General features: G+C 37.4%; 2 protein-coding genes across 2 annotated transcripts; one reads left to right on the forward strand and one right to left on the reverse strand.

Moving 5' to 3' along the window:
• On the forward strand, window positions 1-19,501 carry LOC124636141 (ribonuclease 3). The gene is made up of 19 exons (XM_047172072.1): window positions 1-1,123; window positions 1,208-1,289; window positions 1,485-1,692; window positions 2,314-2,449; window positions 2,841-2,996; window positions 4,496-4,716; window positions 5,240-5,367; window positions 6,165-6,294; window positions 7,279-7,456; window positions 7,855-8,062; window positions 8,414-8,654; window positions 10,082-10,302; window positions 11,319-11,453; window positions 11,784-11,955; window positions 12,514-12,695; window positions 13,445-13,609; window positions 14,556-14,716; window positions 15,281-15,426; window positions 18,472-19,501. The coding sequence occupies exons 1-19, from the start codon at window positions 231-233 to the stop codon at window positions 18,873-18,875; spliced, it is 4,167 nt and encodes a 1,388-aa protein (XP_047028028.1). The 5' UTR covers window positions 1-230; the 3' UTR covers window positions 18,876-19,501.
• Window positions 19,493-27,171, reverse strand: LOC124636143. The gene is made up of 18 exons (XM_047172077.1): window positions 26,159-27,171; window positions 25,617-25,858; window positions 25,244-25,376; window positions 24,417-24,547; window positions 23,914-24,164; window positions 23,709-23,825; window positions 23,393-23,522; window positions 23,256-23,314; window positions 23,091-23,181; window positions 22,946-23,018; window positions 22,719-22,866; window positions 21,874-22,041; window positions 21,651-21,736; window positions 21,418-21,571; window positions 20,984-21,101; window positions 20,716-20,832; window positions 20,103-20,203; window positions 19,493-19,664 (listed from the first exon to the last, which is right to left on the reverse strand). Exons 1-18 carry the CDS (start codon window positions 26,372-26,374, stop codon window positions 19,528-19,530), a joined length of 2,472 nt encoding a protein of 823 aa, XP_047028033.1. The 5' UTR covers window positions 26,375-27,171; the 3' UTR covers window positions 19,493-19,527.
• Between the last annotated feature and the right edge of the window lie 109 nt (window positions 27,172-27,280).

Here is a 27,280-nt window from a genome sequence, read left to right on the forward strand (position 1 = left end):
GTGTCAAATGCATTTGTATTGTAGTCCAGATTTCGGATATTTTCTATTTAGTGCTTTGCATTGTTTGCTATCCTGTTTCCACTCAAAGAAAATGGGATCGCTCTTATTGCTTCTTAGAGATTTTTTGTAATGAATCGTATTCTAATTCCAATCTACATAAAAATATGATAAAAATGAGGATGTGCATCGGTTGTTTGTGTTTTTAACAATAAAAACTCCATAAAAAGTGAATGAAAATGTCTATACCGCCTATAAACTACAGTATTCCTCCGCCACGGTTGGACATTCCTCCGCCGGTTCCGATGCAGCCGCCGCAAATGTTTAGCCATCCGCCACCGTTCATGCCGCCACCGCTGCCCGCTATCGATCAGCCGCCGCCGCCACCCCCACCACCATACGGCACCATGGCAACGTTTCCTCCAATGAGCGTACCTCCACCTGCCGGACCTTATTCTATGATGCCCTTGGACATGCACTCACAACCACCGCCTTACTATGCAAATAGTTATTCTGAAATGAACTACAGTGACAGTCATATGAGGCAGGCAGCAAGCAGCTCTAGAGACTGGTCTGATCCACTTTCAAGTTTTAGTTCTGTAAAAAACAAATTACCAGGATCTCACAGTGACAGAGATATTCGAGGAAGCAGAGATTCTCTTGACAGACATTACCGTAGTTCGACATCTCATAGACGTTATTCACCTGGTCGTGATAGAAGCTATGACAGGGATGGTGAAAGGGACAGAGAAATGAGATACCGTGAACGTAGATACAGCCGCAGTCCAAGTCGTCACAGTCACAGGAGTCGGAGTCCATCACACTCAAGCCAAAGAGATAGAGAACGATCTTACAGGCAAAGATTTGATGAAAGAAGAGAGTATGAGAGAAAAAGATGTGAATATGAAAGACGTCATAGTCCTTCTCGCAGCAGAGACCATAGGAGTCACAGTCGGGCTTATGATCCCCGTGAAAGTAGAAGGCTGAGGTCTCCTAGTAGACGTAGCAATCGGTCACCTAGCCGTGAGTCTCGTCTGCACAGTCGGTCACGGGAGCTGTCGCATTCATCGAGAAATGAGCCTGCAAAACCGATGACAGATCGTGAGAAAATTTTGGAACAATACAGGTATGTACATTTAACATCTGGAAGTTTGAAAAGAATTGAAGGAAAGACTACTAAATAATCTCCTGTGTAAAATTTTTGTTAAAGGAAAAACTATTGCAAGACTTCTGAGGACTTCATAGAGAAAATGGAGCAGTGGTCAAAAGAACACAATTCAGATGAAGAAGAGGTAATAAATGGTCTTTTGATAAAATCTCTTAAAAAACGGAAATTAGTAGAGACACTACAATAAAATAGGCTTTCTAATATATTATAAATATAAAGAACTAAAAACCCTACTTATCTTGCCAATTTTTCTAGATTTTCTTTACAAGTTAAAGATCAGAAACAAAAACAGCTAACTATACTTATGTACTAATTTTAGGCATCAAAAATGTGGTACCGAAGTTCACCAGCGGAGTTATACTACAAGCAAGTTGAAGATGGTCCAGGAGTCCAACAAACCAGTAAACTGGAGAAGATCTGTGAGACTTTCATGAAACAGCTCATAGAAAGAGGCCGGAATGCTAGGCCTGAGGTCGATGAACTGCCACCTTTGAAGCCTTCCAAAGTAGCAATGTGCAAACATAGATGTAAGTTCATTGCAATATTTAATAACCATGTTGATTGTATCTACAAGACTACTCCCTCAGTCAGGCAGGCAAACTGGAACATTCTATAACGTTTTATTTATCACATTTACAAATATTTACTAATTCAAATTAAAAACTATTCTAGTAAAAAACCTAGAACTAAAAAGCGTCAAAATATTATTCCTTATCGCTGTCGATTGGTATTAGATTCTAGTTTTCAGTATTTGTTGCTATAGCGGTTACAGAAATACATCTGTGAAAATTTCAATTTCTATCACGGTTCATGAGGCATACAGCCTGGTGACAGACGGACGGACAGAGGAGCGAAAACAATTAGGGTCTCGTTTTACCCTTTGGACTTTAAAGAAATATCTACAACTATGCAGGACTGCTGAACCTGAGGTCCCGGGTTCGATTCCCGGTTCGGTCGACATTTGTGTGATGAGCATGCTTGTTGGCCGTGGTCTGGGTGTTACAATATGTATTTATGTATATGTGTAGCTATATGTAGTTTATCAGTTGTGTTAGCACCCATAACACAAATTAATTAATAACTTAGCATGGGGCTAACCGACTGTGTGTGAAAAGGTGTCCCAACATTATTTGTTTATTTATTTCAAGCTGTGGATGGAAGTTCTTCATCTGAGAGTGAGGATGAGTGCTTGGACGAAGACTGCCTGCAGGGTTACACGGATAGAATAATGATGGAGTTGCAGAGGAAACAAAGCCATCCTAGAAGACTTCACCCTGAGATGTGGTAAGTTTCATGCTTGATGTGTTGAATCATTGAAGAAAATTAAATAGAACTTACTAGCTATTTCTTGCGGTTTCGCCCACGTCCCAAGGGAACTATTGCTTGTACCTGGACAAAATATAGCCTATGTCCCTCGGCTGCCCAACAGTGAATCAATTCATATTATGTAGTTTCGGAGCGTTTACGGTCTAAAAAATTGACAAAAAATAAGTAGCATACGAGTACGTAGAGGCTAGCTGACTTGTATTACAGTAGTGTGTGAGGGGTGAATAAATTCGTTTTCCGATGAAGACACACGATTTGTTCAACACCTTATCCCTTACCTACACCTTATTTTAGGGCTTCTTCTTGACTTAGACTGTATGTCCGTATTTTCTGTATCTTCACCCTTCAGGTTTAACAACACCGGTGAAATGAATAGCGGTCCTCTCTGCCGCTGTAGCGCTAGAGCTCGGCGCTTCGGTATGAGACACGGCGTGTACGCATGCGAGGAGGCCTTTCCTAAATGTGTGCCGACGCAGAGCAATATTGACAAGCTGTACCATTACAGGTTCGTAGATTATTAGAATTAAAGCTTTGTTTAACAGGTAATAATCATTCGTGTAAATAATATTTTGATACACACACAGCCTGTGCCTAATATGAAATGACGGAAAATCTCTTGATGCTACGGTATCAAGTCCGAACAAAGAAATCAATTTCGTATGAGATAACTTTTAATTCTACGTATACCTTAAGCCTGGTTCCCACGGTGCGTGATTCTGCGGATCCTCACGCACCACAGCCAATGCGCACGGACGGCAACGCACACGGGCAGGGCTCTTCCCACGGTGCGTGTCGGTATGTGTCGGTCTGTGCAGATCTTTTAAAACTTCATTTCAAAATGCAAAGTGAAAGAGAACGTGTCGTCGCTGCAGCAGCGGCTGTGATATTAATTAACAAGTACCAAATTATGCGATCTACAAGTAGTAAAAGTAAAAAGAAACCACGGCGCTGGTGGATATCAGCATACAACAAAAGTCGTTTAACGACTTAATATGTCTATATACACTTACATTAACATTTGAATTAGATATATTATATCTAATTTTATTTATTTTGTGTTTTGTCACACATGGCAGTGGGATCACGGTAGAAAATTAACGAATGACATAAAATCCCTGTCCGCATTTGAAGTTACCGACTTGCGACGGATACCGGCGCACCGCTGCAGACGTTGCAAACGACCACGCACGAGGCCATTCCCACGGTGCGTCGTGCGTGCTGGGGCCCGATTCTCCTAATTTTACTTAAGCGGCATTCGATTTACATTCGACTGCGATCCAATCACGACTCGATTACGATTGAAGCGCATGTGGCATTCCGCTATTTTTTCTTTGAAATAAACGTTCTTATCCTTTTCTGTCATTCAATAATGAATCATTTTGTCTGCAAATGATTTACGATTGCAATATGATTGTAGAACAAACTAACGTTTAGACCAAAATCACCAAAACAGCAGACCAATCGCAAACCAATCGAATATCGTTGGAATGCGATTGGTCTTATATTAGTAGCAGAATGCCCGATATGGTTAAAACTGCTATTGCGATCATATTGCGATTCGATTTCTATTCAATTTTGACATTATTAACTTAGGAGAATCGGGCCCCTGATCGGCGTCCGTCGGCGTGCGTCCGCGAAAACACGCACCGTGGGAAGCCGGTGTTAGACACCGATGGCTGATAAATAGGTGAAGGAAAACATCTCGAGGAAACCTGGGCTATATAGTCTGAAATCACTAACCCGCATTGAGCAAGCGTGGTGATTAACGCTCAATCCTTCTCCGTGTGAGAGGAGGCCTGTGCCCAGCTTAGAAGCAGTGGGACGATAAAAAAGGCTATGACAGATAACAACTTTTAATTTCCGTTCTTCGTGCAAATCTACCGTTGTTCGTTCAAATACCATGCGGGAGTTATTTCAGAGAGAAATCTAATCTCATCCCAAAAATAAATTAATTAACAGTCGAAAAACCATGTTAGAAAACATAAAATGGTTTTTTTTTTTCAGAATAACAGTTTCACCGCCTACGAACTTCTTAATAAAATCGCCAACGATAATAGCGCACGATGAACATGAGTTCCTATTCTCTGGTTTCTCGATGTTCTCTCATTACAAGCTGGCTAAGCTGCCGACGTGCAAAGTTATACGGTTTAATATCGAGTACACCATTCTGTATGTGGAAGAGCCGCCGCCTCAGAACTTTACTATCAAGGAGTTGGATCTGTTTGGTAAGATTTCATTTTGGTATTCTTCTTCTTCTTAGGGTCTATTCCGTCTTGTGACGGGGTCCGCTTTCCGTATCTTCTTCTTCCACTTCGCTCTATTCAGGACATATTCCTTTTCGAGTTCGCAGATTTTCATTTCTTTCTTTACGACACTCAACCACCGCCTAATATTAAAAATGCGAAATAGATGGCTAGATATGTTTGTTCCTCTTTCGCGCATAAATTACTGTATAGATTTTGAAATTTGGTTGACATGTCAGGATAAAATTAATGTAGCCTATATGTTATATTATATTGCTTTTTATTCTGTTACGGGAAATACTTCCCTCGGGAAGCGGGTGAAACCGCTGCCAGAAGCTCATGTCATTTGTACATCTTTGTCATACAGGAGGATTCAGTGTTGTAATGTTTGGGTAACTATGTGCCTGCCTATCTGACCTCCTTAACCCAGTACGATTTTCAGCGGAAAATTTTCCGCGCTTTCACTTTGTTTTTCCTATCTAAAAGACCTCTTGTTTGTTTTCAGAGGAATTCTTATTCTACGAGTTACTGGAGCTCATAGATTTGGACCTGGGCAAAGGCACAGACACAACATGTTCACAGTTCCACTTCATGCCCAGATTCGTACGATATTTACCCGAGGGCGGATGTGAGGTATGTTTCCTCAAATAAATAGCACAGTACGTAATTAAAACATTCATAATATCATTAATATGATCATAATTCCTAAAAGGTGTGTTATATTTTACAACCCTTTTCCCTTCGTCCTGGGTGATTAGCGACTTTTTTTAGCAAAGGATTTTACGCATTTTCGTTTCCTGTATCATCTGTGTACATATGATATAACTGTAGGAATGGCGTGTAATGACGTACCCATTTTTAAAATTAATTTTACTAATGTAGTGGAATGTCTCTACATTAAGATAATAATATATTTGAAATACCAATTTTAGTATTAAAATACTTTTGTGAGATCACATTGTCCTTCATCAAGCGTGACGTATTTTATTTTATGGTAACTTCTTGCAAAATGCTGCAGTGAAATAAGATTTAATGATGTCCTTGTAGTTTTTGCTAGGGTGCTAAACAGAAAGTTATCAACTAGAGAACTATTGTCGCTCACATAGGACGTTGGGTTTAGACAGATCATTTGCTTGTTCCACATTTATCCTTCTCTTTATACATGCACACCGGCGCGTGTACAACTCACCTTACCTTTTGAAGACATCTAAGGTCAGTGTGTGTGCTCTATTACTTTACCGCACATTTTCAGTTCGATAGTACAATTTGAAATAATCAGATAATCAAGAAATAAATGAGTAAGACATAAAGTTAGTTGAAATAAAATATGTTATTATTTCCCATCCCAAATCTCATCAAATATTTCATGTTTTCATCTATCAAAGTTTTATTGAGACATGCTACAGTATGATTTTATTTTTTAATCTTAGGTGTTGTCAATGTGTGAAGTTCTCAAGTACTTAATCGAAGAGAGTGGACTGCTGATTGCACCTGACAAGTTGGAAGATGTTCATAATATGGATCATTATACTTGGCAGAAGTTTGTTGATAGAATTAAAGGCAAGTAGATAAACTGCAAAAATATGTATAAATAACAGCCAGTTTCTTCATCAAAAGTAAAAGCCAAAGTAATGTCATAAAGTATAAGTGACGGTCAAATTCATTTTATCTATTAGTTTTGCTGATACTTTAGCCTTGAAAAAACGAATTTGACCGTTACACATTACTTTGGCTTTTGCTTTTGATGAAGAAACTGGCTGTAAATAAGCAATGTTCATAGTCATTTAGCCACCAGCGGAGCGGAGCGGAGAAGTTTTTAAACAACCAATAGAATCTTATTATTGAAACATTTCTTCTACGCCCATTTAGTAGCATTGAGATGTTGTAACACGTGTATGACACGTCCGTTTGTAGATCGATCTGATTTATTACTACTCACATTAATTACTTACACCTAAAACATATCTACTACTAATGCATACATAATTCATACTGACTGCCTCGTTGGTCTAGTGGTCGGAAGCGCGGCTGCTGTCCTCGAGGTCTCTGGTTCGATTCCCGGGTCGGGCCGAAATCGCTTTGTGGGTTTTAAACTTTCACAAAGCAGCCCGTAGTCTGGAAGTTGGTGATTGATTCACCCGTGCATCGGAGAGCACGTAAATGTCGGTCCTGCGCCTGATCCCTTTCCGGTCGTGTCAGATTGCCGTCCCATCGGGTTATGAGAGTGAAGGAGATCAGCCAGCTGCGCAGGACATATTATAGTGCACGAGCATTTGCGCAGACACAGGTGCACTGTCTGCGGTCTGGTGGTGACTGGTGACTGGTGCGGTGTGGTAGTGGTGGTGTGTTAAATCAGAACAGTCGCCGTGGCCGAAATCGGCCGTGGACGCTATTATTATTAATTCATACACACTTCAGCATCCCTGATAGGAGAAATTTTATTGGTTGCTTAAGAACTCGTCCGCTCTCTGTACTCACATTTTGGAGATCTCAATTTCAGTACATAAATATCACTATACTTCTAACAAAATTTTATTTTTCCAGGTATGATAGTGACATACCCTGGCAAGAAACCGTGTTCGGTGCGAGTAGACCAAATAGACCGAAGTCCGCCCACTTCTAGCGATGAACCAGGTTGTTCTACTGACAAGAAATCTTATTATCCAGAGATCGTTCACTTTGGTATTCGACCTCCGCAATTCAGTTATGCTGGAAACCCTGAGTAAGTAGTTTTGTATGTTCTTTTTTTGTAGTATGCATTTTTAATTAGAAGGTAAAAGTGTACCCAATTTGTGAACATTTTGACAAACGGTCGAAGTTCTTGTCTCTCTCTATGTCCTATTTGCACCCTTTAATTTTGAATTGTTCATAGAGTGTACATAAGAAAATCCATAGGGGAGTTCTAAACTATAGGCTTAAAATTTGCGTTGAAAAAAAAAAATTGTACGTGGACGAAGTCGCGGGTGACCGCTAGTCCTATTTATATGCTTATCTATCAAATCCTATCAGCTTTTGTTTATTTCTAAATAAACACTCTTTCGTTGTCCTAAAAAATAATATAGGTGGTGATATAATGAGCGTTCATTTGGCTTAAAAACAAATTGCGCTAAAAAATTTCAGGTACCAGAAAGCGTGGCGTTACTACGTAAAGTACAGGCATTTGATCGCGAATATGGCCAAGCCTTCGTTCAAGGAGCGACAGAAGCTTGCCGCTAAAGAGGCCAAACTGCAAGAAATGAGGACGCAGAGTAAGATGAAGAGGGATGTTACGGTGGCCATATCGTCTGAAGGGTTCCATACTACTGGACTCATGTGTGATGTAGTACAGGTGAGGAAATGTTAGACAATCTAGCCAGATAATTGAATACGTTTAGACTCTTTTTCAGATTTTAACTTTGAAGAGTTGAGACTGCATTTACACGTTGTAAATTTTTGACAGCCTCAGGAGTGTTTACGAAAAGTTATCTTATTAATATCGTAAACTTGAATGTTTGTAAAAATATATTTATGATTGTTTGTCATTCTTTTACGCTAGCTAATGGATTTATTCAGGTGCTGGAAACAGTTCCCTCAAGACGCGGGTAAAACCGCGGGCGGAAGCTAGTTATATTTTAGTAGCTTGCAGATCATAGCAATATCATACTGAAATGTATGCAAAAATACTTTTTTTTTATTTCAGCACGCCATGTTAATCCCAGTCCTAGTAAGACATCTTCGTTTCCACAAATCTTTGGACAGTCTCGAAAGGAAGATAGGTTACGTGTTCAAACAAAGAGCGTTATTACAAACTGCCTTAACTCATCCTTCGTACAGAGAGAACTTCGGAACTAATCCTGATCACGCCAGAAACAGTCTTACCAACTGCGGGATTAGGCAACCTGAGTATGGAGATAGGAGGATACATTATACTAGGAAGAAAGGTATGTTTTTGATACGTTATGTATGACTTACGATAAAGAAGTTTTCATCCCACCATCTCGGAAAGAGTAGTTTTACCCTTTGATATCTGAGCGCAAAAGTCGTTTTTATCCTCTAGAGCGGCAAAGTGATTTGAATTTAGAACATCGTGTGCAATACTCCATTTGTGACAATCTTGATAAGACTTTTCAAACAAATACATATTAAACAAATAAAATACTGCTTAAAATAATTATTCAATTAATTATTTTTTATTATTGTTTTTACATAGATTTTTAACCTCGTTTCATTTTTAAACTGAGTTTTCAAATAAATTAACTTTAATAGGTACTTCTCTTTAATTTCATACACATATGTGCGCGCCATTTTATTTTTTCGCGAAAAAGTCGTGGTGGCCTAGTGGGCAAAGAACCAACCTCTCAAGTGTGAGGGCGCGGGTTCGATTCCAGGTCAGGCAAGTACCAATGCAACTTTTCTAAGTTTGTATGTACTTTCTAAGTATATCTTAGACACCAATGACTGTGTTTCGGATGGCACGTTAAACTGTAGGTCCCGGCTGTCATTGAACATCCTTGACAGTCGTTAAGGGTAGTCAGAAGCCAGTAAGTCTGACACCAGTCTAACCAAGGGGTATCGGGTTGCCCGGGTAACTGGGTTGAGGAGGTCAGATAGGCAGTCGCTTCTTGTAAAGCACTGGTACTCAGCTACATCCGGTTAGACTGGAAGCCGACCCCAACATAGTTGGGAAAAAGGCTCGGAGGATGATGATGTGCGCGCCATTTTGTTTTTTTTTGCATTTAGTAATTTCCTCGATGAAGTGGGATAAAATTATTATTTTTTATTGTTTTGAGGTTGATTTTAAACCTCATTACATTTTTAAACTGAGTTTTTGCATACATCAATTTTTAATAGGTACGTCTTTTTAATTTGCCATGTGTGATGTGCTTGCCATTTTCTTTTTTTGAGTTTAGAAATTTCCTCGATGAGGTGGGATGAAAAGTTGCGTGTTGCACTCGAGTGCGAAGATTTTTCACCTTGTGCTCTTTTGATTCCCTCGCTATCGCTCAGGATTCTAATTATTGAAACACTCGCTATTAGAATCCTTCGCTTGCTCGGTCATCAAAATTGAGCCCGCGGTTAAAAAGCAACTTTGCACTCTTGTATAACAAATAACTATTCTTATGTCGAGAAAAATAGTAACTCTCGGAATTTCAGTTCAAGCCATACAACTTTTCTTATTTCAAGTTGGCTTCTAGTGATTATACAAAAGGCTAATATTCTAACAAAGCTCTCAAATTGGTGACATTATAGAAGCAAAGCTATACGATATCAGTAATCTCTAAATTCTAAATCCTAAGATCTAAAGATCTTACTAAGATTATTCACTCAAAATATTTCAAACATTAATATTTCGTCTATTTTCTTCCAGGTATCGTGACCCTAATAAACATAATGTCCCGTTTTGGCAAACTTCGCGAAACGGAATCAGATATAAAGCACAATGAACGTCTCGAGTTCTTAGGCGACGCTGTAGTTGAGTTCCTCTCGTCTATACACCTGTTCCGAATGTTCCCGGGACTGGCTGAAGGAGGGTTGGCTACATACAGGGCTTCTATTGTCCAGAACCAGCATTTAGCTCAACTGGCCAAGGTGAGTTTGTAAAAATTACGGGCATAAGACCGCTTTCAAACTGACGAATTTTCCGCTCAGTTTTCAACCACCACCAGCGCTTCTGAAAGTATGCGATTAATCTATACATATAGATAATAAAATCGTAGGAAAGTCAAAACTGTACATTGAATATTTTTTAAAGAATACTTTCGGGGTGATTTATAATCGATTCTGAACCCAAACTGTAGTTGTTAGAATTTTTCCTGTTTATCTGTTTGTCTGTAGGTACGTCCGGAGTAAACTCAAAAAGTACTGCGCAAATGCTTGTGCACTATAATTTGTCCTGTGCAGTTGGCTTATCTCCTTACATGGATAATCAAAAATAATCATGGTTTATTAAATCCTACTTCCTACTTATATTATAAATGTGAAAGTTTGTGAGAATGTATGGATGTATGTTTGTTATTCAATCACGCAAAAACGGCTGGACCGATTAGATTGAAATTGGGAATGTAGATAGGTGATACCCTGGATTAACACATAGGCTACTTTTTATCAACACATCACGCGGGCGAAGCCGCTGGCGGTAGCTAGTATTATATATATGTATATGTATAATAATTCTATGTACGTATATAATTTCGATTTTTCTTTTATATTTAGTGCACCTGCCATGAAATTTCTCCTCCACCTAAAGGTTGACTGGTAGAGAACGCCTAAGGCGTTAAGTCCGCCTTTGTACATTGTTTTTGTGTAAAATGTGTGCAAAAAGTGTAATAAATAAATAATCGGCTAGGAGGACATCATCATAACTTATTTTAAATCTATTTAAGCTATCTAAGTTCTATTAGTTGATAATTTTCTCTATTGTAACTCCAAGATATTGTAACTTATAATAATAAGGAAACATCGCACTCCGAGCCACAAGACACAAGCAGAGCTTAATTTGTGGCTCGACGTCAACTACCAGAATGTTATATTACTTTCTTGCCAATAAACGTTATTTTATTTATTTATTTTATTCCCACTAATATGGATATTTTCAAACATTGCAGAACATAGAGCTAGAGCAGTACATGTTGTACGCCACTCACGGTACGGACCTGTGTCGCGACGTGGTGATGAGGCACGCGATGGCCAACTGCTTCGAGGCGCTCATGGGATCACTGTTCTTGGATGCCGGGATAGAGGTCAGTACGAATGTTCAAAAAATACCACCATTCTTTTTATCGAATATTTGGTGTAAAACCGCGTACAATTTTAATCATTAGTAGAAAGCTTCAAAAGATAAATTCAGAATTATCGTAGGTAGAATTGTAATTAAAACTTGATATTATGTAGATTCAGAGACAGTATACAAATTAAACTATACTGGTCGAACCTTAAGGTTACATCATGTATTAAAAAATTTGGTTATTTTTGTTTATTATCTTCAGAAAATTTATATTTCTTATAGTCCTTGATAATTATAATGTTTTTTTATACTTAAAACAGTATTTGTGTCGTAAATAAATCCCCAGGTGGCAGACCGTGTATTCGCCCTAGCCCTTTGGCATAATGAACCAGATTTGCTTGAAGTATGGGTGAAGGACAGAGCGCATCCCTTGCAAGAACAAGAACCTCTCGGAGATAGGAAATATATCAAGGACTTCGAGTTCCTACAGAGGCTCGTTAATTTCGAAAATTCTATAGGTATGTTCTGTTGGAATTATCTCTTTTGAAAATTATATAATACTGGCTTCTGCCCGCAGCTTCGCTCGCGTCGAGTCCGGTTATATCGCAATTCCAAGAGAACTTATCAAAAGTCCGGGATAAAAACTATCCTATGTTCTTTCTCAACGTCAACTCCATCTCTGTACCAAATTTTATTAAAATCAGTTCAGTGTTTTGACGTGAAAGCGTAACAGACAGACAGATAGAGTTACTTTCGCATTTATAATATTAGTAGGGATGTAATCAAATATGAAAGAAGGTATTTTTAAGTAAATAATATCATTGTTCTTTATTGTACACAAATTTTGATACAGTAAAAGCAGATAGACTTGAAATATGAATGAAATTCTTAAAAATATCTCTGCAATTTCTCTTACCCCGCCATATCAATGTATCCATATCAATTATAACGCTCCCTCACTGCATGTAAAAACAAACTAACTTCGATTGAGTTATGTGAAGTGTTTGTATCCACGTAATATACATATTAGGAGAATTTGACATGTTTCTAAAAGCAAATTAAACTTTTATTTCCAGGTGTCACATTCAAGCACATTCGTCTCCTAGCCCGAGCCTTCACGGACCGTTCAGTGGGCTTCACGCACCTGACACTGGGCTCCAACCAACGCTTGGAGTTCCTCGGCGACACAGTGCTACAGTTGGTAGTGTCCGATAGACTATACCGACACTTCCCTGACCATCATGAGGGACATTTGTCTGTAAGTAACGTGTTATATCTATATCTATCTATTCTATATCTATATCTATCTATTCTATATCTATATCTATCTATTCTATCTAAAATATAAAAATGAATCGCAAAATGTGTTGGTAAGCGCATATCTCAACAACGCCTGGACCAATTTGGCATTTCTTTTTTTTGTTGTGTTTGTTATTGTCAGGAGAAGGTTCTTATGAAAAAAAAAATAGGGTAAAGCAGAGAAGTCAGTTGACGGGAGCGAAGCCGCGGGCAAAAGCTAGTATCTATATAAAAATGAAACCCGCTTTCCGTTGTCACGACATAACATGAAAACGGCTTGACCAATTTGGCTGAAAATTAGAGGGGAGGTAACTTAGATCCGGGAGAAGGTTTTAGGATAGTTTTTGTCACCATCCGGCTACGGGACGCGGGTGAAACCGCGGGCAAAAGCTAGTTATTTGATAAAACAGGAACATTTTAAAAATTTTAACCACATTGGGGACGATGACGACGACAACATATCACCGCAATTCAAGAATTTTATTTGGAGTTGATCATTTAGAATGCTTTCTTTTGAGGATGTCCATGAATAAAATCTCCTTGATTGACCACAAAATCCTGTAAAATAGCAATATATATTTCAATAAAGAACCATGGTATCATACATAGACACCTTTTTCTCTGATGAACTCAATTGCAAGGGCACCTTTAAGATTATTTTCAGTAGGTACTCATGATCATATTAAGATTTTTTTTTCTTGATTCCAGCTACTCCGTTCATCTCTAGTCAACAACCGGACACAAGCGATGGTGTGCGATGATCTCGATATGTCATCGTACGCGATATACAACAACCCTAAAGCTAAGCCTACCGCTAAGAAACATAAGGCCGATCTGCTCGAGGCTTTCCTTGGCGCTTTGTATATTGATAAGGTGAGTACAGTACAACAATCGTTTGTGCTCTACAGTGCGGGACGAAGTAGTTGGCCGCGGCTTAGGTGGCGACAGCGGTGAGGGGAGGGTTGGCTCGCAACGCACATGGGATTAGACAGTGATGACCAATCTCGAGATATCGCGTTCAATTAATGAAAATAATAATAAAGAATAATTGAACTTTTACAAGTTTTTACTATACCTATCTAATTATAGTGTAATTAATAGTAAAATAAACCAAAAACAAATTAAGTGTATGACATAATTTTGACATATTAAATTATTTGTGTTCTAAAGCATTCACATCGGCTTTCCGTTTTTTCAATAAAACATATGCATTTTAAATATTATTTCCTTCGATTGTCTTTTTATCGGCGGACTCATCTCGCTATTGCAATCTCATGTGCGTTTTGTGTCAACTAGCCGGAACTGTCAACGCGTGTTGCCGTCACGAAGTACGGCGGCTAACTGAGTAATGACAACAAGTGCCCTCGCCTCTCCGCCCCTCCGCTCACATACCTAAGGCGCGGCCAACTAGTTCCGCGCGGACTATAGTATTTGAATAAATGAAGTAAATGTAAATGAACAGTACTTCTCGGTAGTTTTAATGAAAGTTGCACTTATACAGTCATCATATGCAGTCACATGCACACGCAGTCATGCACACGCAGCATGCACATGCAGTCGTGCCACATAACTTTGCGATTTTGAAGCTAGCTAATTGTCGTCTCAAATTTTTTTTGACTGTTGTGTAGACAAGCCACGATATATATACGACCAAATGTTCTGTAAGTCATATGGTTAACTTAAAAATTGAATCTTATTTACCTATTAGGAAGTTGGTGTCAACACTTAAAAAAATTAACGAATACATGAACATAATTCTTCAAAAATAACGAAACATACCACAAAAATTCTATTAACAATACTTTATTATTATTCGCAGAACTTAGACTACTGCCAAGCGTTCTGCAACGCGTGCCTATTCCCGCGCCTGCAAGAGTTCATCATGAACCAAGACTGGAACGACCCCAAGTCTAAGCTGCAACAGTGCTGTTTGACTCTGCGGTCCATGGAGGGAGGGGAGCCTGATATACCGGTTTATAAGTATGTCATTTGTTTAGATATGCTTCGTTTGATATTTTCTCGAGTGTCAGTAATAGTTTTAGCTTCAAGTTACAGGAACAGGGCAGGAAGAAGTACAAATAGAATAGACAACAAAAAGATACACTCCCTTAGAGAACTTCCCCCTTTTCTCTTGAAGAGAGCTAAAAACCCATAAATAATGACTACAGCTTATTTAAAAAAAAAGCAAAATTTTGTAATTTTTCTGACGTTATATTCTTCTTCTTCTTTCGTGTCGATGACATGTCTTATAGTGAGACTACACTTTGTCAGCCCAATATGCTGCCACAGCGAGAGCACGGCCGGATGCACTCATGAAATGACGTTATATTGAACTTGTTAATTAATCTTGAAACTAAAATTAATTTTCATAACCAACCTACACCTACGTCAAAATTAACCTTTTTAGTATCTCACTGCAGGGTACAGGCCCCTTGTACAGAGAAGATGACCGTTTGTTTTCCCCCCTTTATACACAATAGCATACCCAACATTAAAGAGTATCCTAACTATATAATTATCTAGTAACAACCCATTCTATCTCAGGGTGATCGAGTGCCTGGGCCCGACGAACACGCGCGTGTACACCGTCGGCGTGTACTTCCGCGGCGCCCGCCTCGCCGCCGCCCGCGGACACTCCATACAGGAGGCCGAGATGAACGCCGCCGAGAAAGCTCTCAGCTGTGCACATGGTATGAATCTAAATATACAGGAATTAATTTTAAGCAGTGCACAAAAAACACTGGTGGTGTAGAATCATTAACAAAACATATCTGCATCAAATTTTCATTCTTTTGTCCGCCCTAATATCAGCAAAATATTGATACCAAATATTCTTACGCGTTTGGAGCAGCGCTCGCGTCAGTAAACCAGTTTCGCGTTGCCGCGGTGCCTACTATGACTACTGCGACCGTACAATCTGTTACAAAATAAACATATTTTCTTTTTTGTACTAAAACCCCAAGTAACAAAAGCTTCTATAACCAAGGCGTTTTGTCACCAATCAGTGTTATAGTAGGCCTGTAATGGTAACCATTATGACTGTCTGTACTATAAAGGTTTTTAACAAAGCGTTTTGATTCTATAAGATAAAGAGCATTTAAGTTCTATAATTAAGCTCTTAGAACGCTTACAGGACCATACAAAAGAATCGTTAGTTTTGCACTATAATAGATATGTATAAAGTGATTATGGTACTATTTAGCACTATTAAAGACCTTACCGACCCTTTCATGTATCTATTTTGCACTAATAATGCGTCAAAATTATTTTTATAGTACTAGCTTTGTAGTAGTATCAAAAACATAATTACAGGATTAATCTGCACTATGAAAGCACCTTACACAACTATTATGTAACCTTTTAGCTTTTTAAAAGCTCCCTCATTATTACTACGGGGCTAGTTCTGTAAAAGTCATGAAAACCCTTCTATAGACATAACCATTCTAAATAGCACTATTAGTGAGTCTGTGTTACTCATACGACACTAAAGCGTGACATAAAGGATTAAAATGAATAATTAATGGTCTAATTACAACTATACCAGCTTTTCAGAATCAATTATATGACTAGTATTTCATAAATGGTGACACACTGTCGACACTGTAGCACATGGTTCTGTACAAAATATTTGTTTTGTACCACAAAAGGGCTGTAGCAATAATGTTTCTTTTTGTCTAGCCAGGAATAAGGATGAAGAATATAAGAGGGAGAGCACCTCATAATATAATAGCATTCTTAAACAGAAAGTTAATTGTAAAGTAGATTCAATTAAATGTGAAATTGTCTGCATAACTTACGATTCTATGATGTATTTTGTCCCATTATGATAAGGAAAACTAGTTCCGAGTTTAAAAAAAAAGACGTAATGTTTCTTGTTTATTAATTATAAACATGATCTATGGCAAGATGTATTTGAATGTATGTATATTCTAAACCTAGAAAAAATAGGGGCACTTACGGTCGACATCACAATAAGTAATATTAAAATAAAACATAACAATTATAGAAAAAAAACACTTCGGCGGGCATAATCTCGACTTCTTGAGAATAACTATCAACAAAAAGATGCATACGCTAATACCACAATTATTGTGACATTAGCGTATGCATCTTTTTATTTAACAACATAATTATCACATCTTTTTTATAAATCAAAAATTAAACATTAAAATCTGTACTCCAATAAAGTCAAATCTACTGAGGAATCTTACAAGATTCCTGTTGATTTTGATATTCAAATCAAAATCAAAAATTATATCTGCTCAGGAAACAATCCACGTCCATTATATATGCCATCGTTAATTTTAGTATGTTACGACGCAGGCAAAGCACTGAAACAAACGCAATCGTACAATTCCAGCATTATGACAAAAAAAAGTTTATTTTATATTTGGACAACGAACCCTATTTCGTTTTCGGTAACAATATGGCTGCTGTTTTCGGCCATGATAGCACATTAGCAGCACGGCTGAAACCAATGTGTACTATAGCAGCCATATTCGGGACCAGTCCTTATTTTATTAATTTTAATGTAATTAAAACACGTAAATTATAATGGCGCATGTCAATCAGCATAATGATTTTATCGATACAATAATTTTCGCAAGAGCAAGTTATGGGAGAGTAAGACCATATCGGTCCATGCATGTTTTATAGTATGTTATGTTAAGCAACAATGGCAAACGACATAAAGCATAACTTACCGATATATTTTTGTTTTCTTGAAGAACACTCACGATTCACGATCACAACACAAACAAAATGGTCACCAGTGTGATAAAAAAGATAACTGGAATCGTTTACGGTGCAAAATAGTAAAACATGTTAACACTATAAACATGTTTTGGTTACTTTTATAGTGCACTTTTAGTTACATAAACGTTGCAGACAACACCATTTCAGTACTAAAGAGCGTTTCTTGATACTTTTACATTTCAACTAAAGAGCTGACTTATCACCGTGAGAGCCTTTATGTAGTGTCTATAGAATAAATCCGTGATAATACTAGGGCCTAATTGGGGTTTTGTAAATGTTTACAACACCATTATAGTACTAACATGAACACTAATTAGCACGCTCCAAAACGTTCTCAGGACCTTTATAGTATCAAATTTTGTTTCTTGGACAAAATATTAATATACTGGATAAAATTCATTCCTGTATATGCAGATTATTCGAAAGAGTTACAGTGGCCCTGGTACATAAAAGGCTTACGACGGAACACGACGGTTTTTAGTCAGTAACAGTCTAACACCTCCTCACCGCTGCTAACCCACAGCGGTTTCATTTGATGACTTTTGACGTCTTTAAAAAAAATGCCATTTTCAAAATAAGGTTTTGGTAAATGGCGGTGATAAATAATTTAATAAATTCTATGTACCTATTTTCCTGCTCAACACTGTCTTTATCTACGACTAGGCGATATCGCTCGGTTTTTTCTGCTCTAAAAATGCACCAGAGTGAAAAAGTTGTAAAGTGATCAATGTTTTCACTATTTGAGGGTAGGCAAAAATCGGGTTGTAAACTTTCGTTAAGTGTATCTGCAAGTAACAACATTTTCTTTGAATGCCTACTTGTTTTCTGACCATGTCCTGCCCTTTATTGTGAATAACGTGTTAAACCTGCAATGTGATATCACAACAAAAAATCATTGTTCTTGCGTTCATTGCGCTATCGAAATCTACATGTATGTACTTTTCGTAACACATATACAATTATGTTTTCTCTATCAACAGAATTATTCCCACAACTGGACCACCAAAAACGAGTGATAGCAAAGAGCATGCGCAAAAAGAAGAAACGCGCAGACGGGCGTAACAGTCCTCAGGGCTCCGGGAACAACCCCAAACGCAAACAAATTAACGACAAAGTACCCAAAGCATACAGACTTGACAAGCAAAACGATCATTCTGAAGAAAGTGCTCAAGAATTATCAGACGAGGAAGTTATTCCTCCGGAGAAATCTAATGACGATTCAGGATTAGACAGTGATACCTCTCAACCAACGGAGAAACTCGAAAATGTTCAAGTAAGCAGCCTTCTTAGCGATATGCAGAAATTAAAGGATGACCTAATAAGGCGGAATGAGTACGAAAAATTAAAGGAAAAATGTCGGCGATCTGACACCGATGACGAATAGTGAAATTAGATTGTAAGTTATAGTTTTTAGATTTAGGACTAATTTTCACTTTTTCCAATGCTTTAGATTTATATATTTTTGTCTCTATGCTAAAGCTTTATAAAGCTTTATAGTGATGTAGGGCGTAGGCAATTTGATAAAGCATACAATGCTTATTATGACTGGTAAAGTGGACATATTTTATATGAATGAAATCTTAATTCTTCTTATAAGTAGTTTTCAGGAATTTGATGAAATACTTTGTACTTAAATAAGACATACCTATTGATACTTTTGCCTTACTATAAACTGATTTCTACTCTCTGTATTGACTAATTAGTTCAAGCATTGATTATAATCATTTCAGGAAATATCAATTGCTAACAGACATTGACTCTTATTGTATCCGCTAAATGTTTCAAATATGAATAAGTATATCAAGCAAAACATTTTAACATGAACATTATTCTAGTCTCTCAGTGCATTCAGAAATGGATTTTATAATCATATCGAATAAATTTGTATCTGTCAACAAATACAAAAATAATTTACAATAAGTCATTGACGTAAAATGGAATCATTTAATACTAAGCTATCTAAATGAATTTAAGGACAATGAAATAAATAAAATGCTATGCTATAATATAGATATATAGTTTTATTGGTAACTACATCAACAGAGTACGATGCAGCATAATGTAAAAGCGATTGGTCCTTTCATTTTCTTAGCGCGTAACGTTAGCCATTGCTTCTGATTGGGGACGTACATCTCAGCTGGCATCAGCTGCTCTGGAGTGTCGTTTTCTGATACTGGAAAAAGATAATTATTATCAAAATGGCCAAAGATTATCTCTGCTTTATAAGAAACAGGTTGTGACTTTCATCTTAAGGCCCTCTAAGGATGAGTTGCAACATTTAACAACAATTACCAGCCGTGAAATTTCCTATTGGTCAAATCGGCAATTTGAAAAGTCGATAATGTTCGAAAAATAATACGGTTATCGTTATAGTCAAATGGTGTAACGAGTCGAAACAAAAATCTACTAACAATATTCAAGCTTGGTCAAAGGCTTCTTAAAGATCTTATAGTATTTCAATATTTATTACTCTGCTGGATGGTTGCTTAACCTCAAAAGGTGACCAAGAAATCACCAATTAAACATCAGCTTCTCATAAGAGCCCGAACTATCCAAATAATTACTACAGTTTGTTCTAATATTTACATATAAAAATAGAAATACTGCTTACCCTCCTTACGAACTTGCTGGGCGGACTGCAACGTGGAGTCTTGCATCGATATCAAATCTCCCGGAGCGTGCAACAGCAATCTGCCCACACCTTCACACCTCCTATATATCACAGCAATGAATAGTTATTATAAGAAAATTGCACGAAACAGTATCTCTTTACGCACAAAACAAATACAAAACACTTATTTCAACAGCTGAAATACGTCACATGAGCAGTTTTCAACTGCGTGTGCACGCAACACATTAGGTATAACTTACTAAGGGTCCGTTCAGTCAGACCGGCTCGGAGAGGAGAGCAAATTCTGAACACGTTTAAAATGGGTAGTATTTGAAGTAAGGTTTATTTTTGCATGTGCACTGCTTTTGTCATTAAGAATACTCGAAGGCGCTCGATGTGAAATAATATAACTTGCAGACGTTTAGCTCCGAATGCATCTCATGCAGCCGATCGGTGCCGATCGGAGCCGATTCCGGTCTGTGTGAAAAGAAAAATGCGCACCGATGCTCTCCGAGCCGGTCTGTCTGAACGGACCCTTATACGGCGCCTAAGCAGAAGCAAAAAGTTAGTTTTGAGAACTGATCTACGAAGCATTTAATATGTATTGTTATACCTCAAAACTTCATTTTGCAGCATCTGTTTTCTCGATGCGGTAGCTAGTGGTTTGCATTCACTCAGCCAATTCCGCACTTCGTTAAAATCATGCAGTAGTTGCATCGCTGCATCCTTACTGAAAAAAAAAATATTATAAAAATAGTAGAATAGGTTCCAGACAAAAAATAAATAAAAACAAGCACACACAAGCAAACATTCATGAATGAAAGTCTAACATATAACCCCCTTTTTTGAAGTCGGTAAAAATAGCTAATAAATAAACATACGTGAATTTCACTTTAGCCACGTAGATGTGATGCAGCCACGATTCGCACATAATTCTGAGCACCATGTTCAATGTCGTTATGTCTTGTGTTGCCATTATTACTGGTAGCAACATTTTATCTGTAACAGTAGAAATATTTGATGATACGATAAATTAATAAATAACATTGAGAACCGTCTCGCTGATCTGTCTCTCTGGTCGAATATGTTACAGTAAAAAATAATATTTTGAAAATTATTCCTCAATCTGGGTCGTCAACGCATTGCCAAAAAATTATGATCTAACATGTTGTCATTTAATTTTCCTTGTTACTAATGAAATGGGATCAAAGCAAGAGTTTCATTTTCAAAAAAAGAATATTCCATAGAAGACTTATTTTAGACTATTATTTTTTTTACTGGTCCCTGAAAATAATTGACTGCATGGAGAACTTACTTAAAAACTCATGCACATAAATAGAATGCACAGTTTGTGGTGGCCTTGTAACCAGTCGCCACTCCGCGTTGCTCGGGAATATCATAGTCAAATGCGCTAAACTGGTCGTAGCACAAACTGACGATAGCACGTAAACTATCTCTTCGATCGCTTCCTAAAATAAGAATATAATCTTCATATGTATCTCTATATACAGCCATAATATGATCTCTTAATAAAAAGATATTTCTTACCTTTAGTTTCTGTATATTGACCTTAACTTCGGAAACTAATTTCTCTCTCATTTTGGCGCAAACGTTTTCATGAACACCAATTTTACCTGAAAACATGATCCTAATTGAATTTCTCGACTACTCCGGGCCTTGTCTTGAACATTAATATTATTTTTATAAAAAAAAGTTAAATATTTAACAACAATATTTTAAAACATGTCTACTACTTTTTGTAAGAATGTACCTGATTCAATAGTAATAGTATGATCAGCAAATCTCAAATTGATAAGCTGTTCCATACACGATTGCATATCATTATGAGCTATACGGAAGAAGTCTCTCATTTCCCATAGATTTGCTAGACGTCGCGTCTCCGCTAAACACCACAGTCTGTACGTGTGAATAGAATGATCTGAAACATAAGGGGTGAACAGAACGTATTATATAATGTATCTGTGTAGGTCTAACATGTCATTGAACATCTTTAACAGTCGTTACGGGTAGTCAGAAGCCATTAAGTCTGACACCAGTCTAACAGAGAGAGACAGACAGGGTCAGATAGGGCAGTCGCTCCTTGTAAAGTAGTGGTACTCAGCTACATCCGGTTAGACTGTAAGCCGACCCTAACATTGTTGGGAAAAAGGCTCGGAGGATGATGATGATCTGTATAGGTCTAAGACCATTGATTTAGTTTTTTTGTAATTATTCAAATTGGACCGGTAGTTCCAGACAAAAATACATACAAACTACAAATGTGTTATTTCACCCATAGTACATGAAATCGTGGTGGCCTAGTGGGTAAAGAGCCAACCTTTCGAGTATGAGGGTGTGGGTTCGATTCCAGGGTCAGGCAAGTACCAATGCAACTTTTCTAAGTTTGTATGTACTTTCTAAGTATACTTAGACACCAATGGCTGATAAAAAGGTGAAGGAAAACATCTTGAGGAAACCTGGACTATAAAGTCTGAAATCACCAACCCGCATAGAGCAAGCGTGGTGATTAATGCTCAATCCTTCTCCATGTGAGAGGAGGCCTGTGCCCAGCAGTGGGACGATAAAAAGGCTGTAACAGTAACATGAAATTCTTACCCAATCTATGTAAGATAGGTATTTGTTCTACAATAGGTAAGTCTTCCAAAGGGGCTCCTAGAATATACTCCCACGTCACCTCACATTGGTTGTTCAGCATCACCAGCGATTGCAACATCAACGCAAAACTTGCCCCGGATTCTGTGCTCTGAAAACATCCACGGAATATTAGTAAGACAAAGAAAATATAGAATATAGAAATACCAGGTTAGTATGATGCTACTTACCTCGGTAATATATAATGATATTTCAGGATTCACTTTCTGCGTCGTCAATTGTAAATTAGTAGTCAAAGTTGCGCTGTAAATCATCAAAGAAACATGTTAAACAAAACAGTTCTGAAGTTTTGCCAGTAGAATGTGCAAAAGTTACCCAAAATTTTTATCCCAAGATGTGGATGTTACGTGGCAACCGAGAGCATCCGCTAATATTCTTATGGCTGATAATATTAATTCCGGGGTATCTGAAATATGTAAGTACATAATGATAGTTAACCCGGCGGATTTTAAATGGACTCTAAGAACAAAGTATACTTACTGTTCACATTGAAAGTTGCGAATAACCATTCACGAAGATTTTGGCTTGTGCTTGGGGACCTACAATAAATAGAATTAAAATTTAAATTGCGTTGCATTTAAGACTGCTCAATTTATTTTTTATAGATGCGAAATTACCTCATTGCTAAAGGATAATGAGACCACCACAAAACAATGTGTTCGAGACAGCTCCCAACATCACCCCAGAGTATGTTTTGGTAATAGTCAGTCACTTTGTGAGCTGCCTTCTTGCTGGACTGAATGCGACCTGAGGAAAAATTACAAATCATCTTCAATAGATTTTCAACTTTATTTCGTAAAGTATAAGGTTCACTGTTGATTGGATTTCCTTATAGATTGCTTGATGTGCTAACGTTTCTCAGGAGCTCGGCCTTTGGCAGCCGTATGATCGTCGGTTATAATTGTTCACTTGATGAATGAATGAACAGCTTACCGTTTTTCAACTTCTTAACACCATTCTGCCCTAGTAGCTTTGGTGACATATTCGCCACTGTATCTAAAAGTATTTCTATGTACATCTCCTCGCTTTGAAGTATACTATTTATATTGTCTGAAAAAAGGACACAAATGTATGAAACAGTCACCAATAACATTATTTAATTTCTTGACTAAGGTTAAGAAATTAAATATGTACTTACCTTCGTTATTAAATATATGTTCTAAAGTATATTCATTTGTCAGGAGAGAAATATAAGGGACCTCCGCATCAGAGTTCTGCGTGGTCGCCAACTCGTTTAGTCTTTTATTGTGTTCGTTTTTCAAATCGATGAGACTCTGCGCTTGCTTCATTTTGAGTTTCTTGTTCACTATGAAGGCGTCTCGACGTTTATCGACAGTCATGTTTCGAGACATTGTGGAAGTGGGCGGGGTGATGTGTTTCGTTAGAGTGCTAGAAATTAAAACATGAATGATTAATTTTATGATAAAATAGCTGTTTCCCGCGGTTTAACCCGCAGTCGGCGGAAGTACACACTAACGTTGCTTCCCAACAGTGAAAGAAAATTTCAATTTGTTTAGTAATTTCGGAGAGAATCAGGATACAAATCAACAAAAGAAAAAAAAAATCCTCTTCTCTTATAAAAAGAGAAATATTGATTAAGTAATCATTGAAAGTACGAGTACATGTTGATGGTTTACTTACTGATAGATTTCTAAACTCTCCGCAGAGCTTGAACTTGAATCATTATCAGAATGATTATGAGGTTCATAAACTTTCACTAAGCAATTGATTAAACGTTGGCAATTGATTTCAGCTCGGCTTTTGGCGAGGACCTGAAAATTTGGTAGAAATAAGGTTCCTTGATTACATGTTACATCTAAAATGGATAAATTTTAATTTGTAGCTATCTAAATTATGTGTACAGTTTTAAGTGTCACTTAATAATCCTCCTGCCCCTATCCCAATTTTATATGGGTTCGGCGCAGCATATTTTTTTCTTCTATGACTATCTGCCGATGTTACAAATAACAGTTGAAGGTACATAGTCACGCTAGCTATGCATAGATAATCGTATAGCTAACGACTTCCCGTATAAATAGTAAATAATCCCGTTACAAATACAATAGCACGGTTTATCTATCTTTATACAATCAAACCACTTCCAGTAGTGATATGAATATTTCATTAGAACTCACTGAGCATAAACTGAAATATTTATCGCTGAATATGTTTCTCTGTTGTGCGTACCTATAACTGTAACGGTATTTAACAAGGTTTCAGGGATTCAATGTCATCGGCATCATATTAATAAATTTTCTTTTCAAGGGTATCTAAACGTGTTACCCTGATAACAGTAAGGAAGGATTTGTAAATTAGGAAGATTTTAGGCAGAATTTTAAATTTATACTTTTTAAAATTCATATGTTGTCTCTATCAGGTGAGAGGTAATAGGTGATGTGAAATGTATTGCATTGCATATCATACATTTTTACAATTAGGTATCGAAACCATTTCGGGATGTGACTTACTTGTACAATCTTCGTAAGGGTGAGATTCTTAGTTTCGCTAATAATGTTAGGATACGTGTTGCTCCCTATATTGAACTTTGCAGCGAATTTTTTGTAGCTTAGTCCTATCAAGTCGTTGTAGATTCCAACCAAGCTGAAAACAGAAGGTGGGTTATTATTGACTGATCGATTGTCTAAAATGACTAGGCCCGAGTCGTGAAGTGTTTTTTGAAACAGACTTGTACCTATGATAAGACCCTGAGGTACACTTGTCCCTAATACCTTGTAGGAATTATGCGTCATTTTATAATAAGCATTTTTAACAATGTAGAATTATAGATGACACAGACAAAAATAAATATTGGTAAATAGATATCATAAAGTTTTACCTCACCTCAAACAGGATTCAATCATTTTCCTCGAATCCTCTCTATGGAGACATGTGTTCAGTATCGTATTTATAAGTCCATGTATAGCTTGTAACATCACAAATCGTATGCTACACAATTTATCAAAAATATGATCGTATTTACTCAGCAGTAGCCCGTTGTCTTTCTTCAATCGAGCCAATTTCGGCTTCAGTTTATAAAATGACTTCACTAATTTCGTTAAATACTCTATTATTTGATCTAATACCTGAAATTGAAAGGAGGATCATAATGCAACGTAGTAACGTAGCGTTTGGTTTCTATAACGGTATCGATTAGCGATTATCATGAAACTGAATGAGAATCAGCTGTCTCGGTGTTTTTTTTTCAAGACACGCTAGCAATAGACCAAGGTAGTTTTCTTCTCCTTGAGGGTTTGTACTTATGGGGATTTCATTTTACAGCTATTGATTACCTATATAGTGTAAAAATGCCAATTTAATGGACAATTATCAAAAGATAAACCTCATGCTTAACAAGTTCTTTCATATTTTATTATCAAGCTTACCTGTATATTCACTAATTCCATAATGTAGTTCCGATTGGACAACGAATGAGAATTGTTCTTCCCCAATGCACCCTTCCATTTGTTGTCGGAATCTAATATCACTTTAGTAACTGCAAAACAAACCATTTCCATCTCTCGGCAATGAGCAAACAACTCTTCTTCGTCCGGCGTTTCCTCGCTAATCCATTTTTTACTCGTCACTTTATTCGATAGCATGGTTAAAAAAATATTTGACGGCGAAAATAAAAATAAAAAGGTACGGTAAGGGTCGTACTAGCTGGTAGGAATCATGGTAAATACTGAATCACTGCATTGTATTGTGTACAAAATCAATGTGTAGAGACATCGGTGCCAGCCTCCAGGGTGACTCCGACGGCCCACGAAGCGTCTAAACCCTTGCTGGACAACTTGCGAAATGCGATCGTTAAACTTTTTATTGGTGTTCAACCTTGGATTTATGACTAGCGAAATGTTTGAGGACTTTCCTTTTCAAAGTTGTTAAAAGTTTCTATTGACAGAACAAATTGGCTATTAAATTTCGTTTTTGTTGTATGACAGCAATTTAGCTGGAACGCTTCCTGAATCGTTTAAGTTTCCACGTTCAAATTTCACTTTTAACTAGCTAGATGCATTTCTTTGCATAGAGCGTCGCCGACGCCCATTCTTTTACCAAAACGCAATAGTGTAATGCTGGGGTAAGTTATGACTCTTCTATCAGTTTTATAGTCTTTTGCTCATTAGAACCTAAACGGGTCTTTATAAAAAAGTATGCTTATAGCGTTTCTATGCGACAGGTCAAGGAAAGTTCAGCAGCATTGCTTACGATTTCGTAAGCGAGCGTCCTTGGTTAACGAGGCACATTGTGGAATTGGTTTCCTTTCCTATATTATTAACTATCTTTATTGCTGGTTTTATCGGCAGTTTATATAAGTCTAATTTGGTTGCTAAATTTTGTTTCACATTATCGAAAATGGCTTGAAATACCCATTGGCTTAATTATATTGGTATTTTTAGATTTTTTACTGTTGGTTCTTAAAACATTTCTGACAATTCTTTGCACGTTGTAGTCCCGCCCGACACTTTCTTTACGGACTGACTCCTCTACGAGTACAAGGCAACAAA

This window comes from Helicoverpa zea, chromosome 14 (assembly GCF_022581195.2).
Source record: "Helicoverpa zea isolate HzStark_Cry1AcR chromosome 14, ilHelZeax1.1, whole genome shotgun sequence".
Lineage (NCBI taxonomy): Eukaryota > Metazoa > Arthropoda > Insecta > Lepidoptera > Noctuidae > Helicoverpa > Helicoverpa zea.

Bases quoted from the DNA above. Each gene is read 5' to 3' on its own strand.
- LOC124636141 (XM_047172072.1), top strand. From the start codon at position 231: ATGAAAATGTCTATACCGCCTATAAACTACAGTATTCCTCCGCCACGG. The intron at 1,290-1,484 runs GTAATAAATGGT...TACTAATTTTAG, and splicing joins ACAATTCAGATGAAGAAGAG to GCATCAAAAATGTGGTACCG. The intron at 8,063-8,413 runs GTGAGGAAATGT...TTTTTATTTCAG, and splicing joins TCATGTGTGATGTAGTACAG to CACGCCATGTTAATCCCAGT.
- LOC124636143 (XM_047172077.1), bottom strand. From the start codon at position 26,374: ATGCTATCGAATAAAGTGACGAGTAAAAAATGGATTAGCGAGGAAACG. The intron at 25,859-26,158 runs GTAAGCTTGATA...TTTCAATTTCAG, and splicing joins TGGAATTAGTGAATATACAG to GTATTAGATCAAATAATAGA. The intron at 22,042-22,718 runs GTAAGAATTTCA...CTTATGTTTCAG, and splicing joins ACCTATCTTACATAGATTGG to ATCATTCTATTCACACGTAC.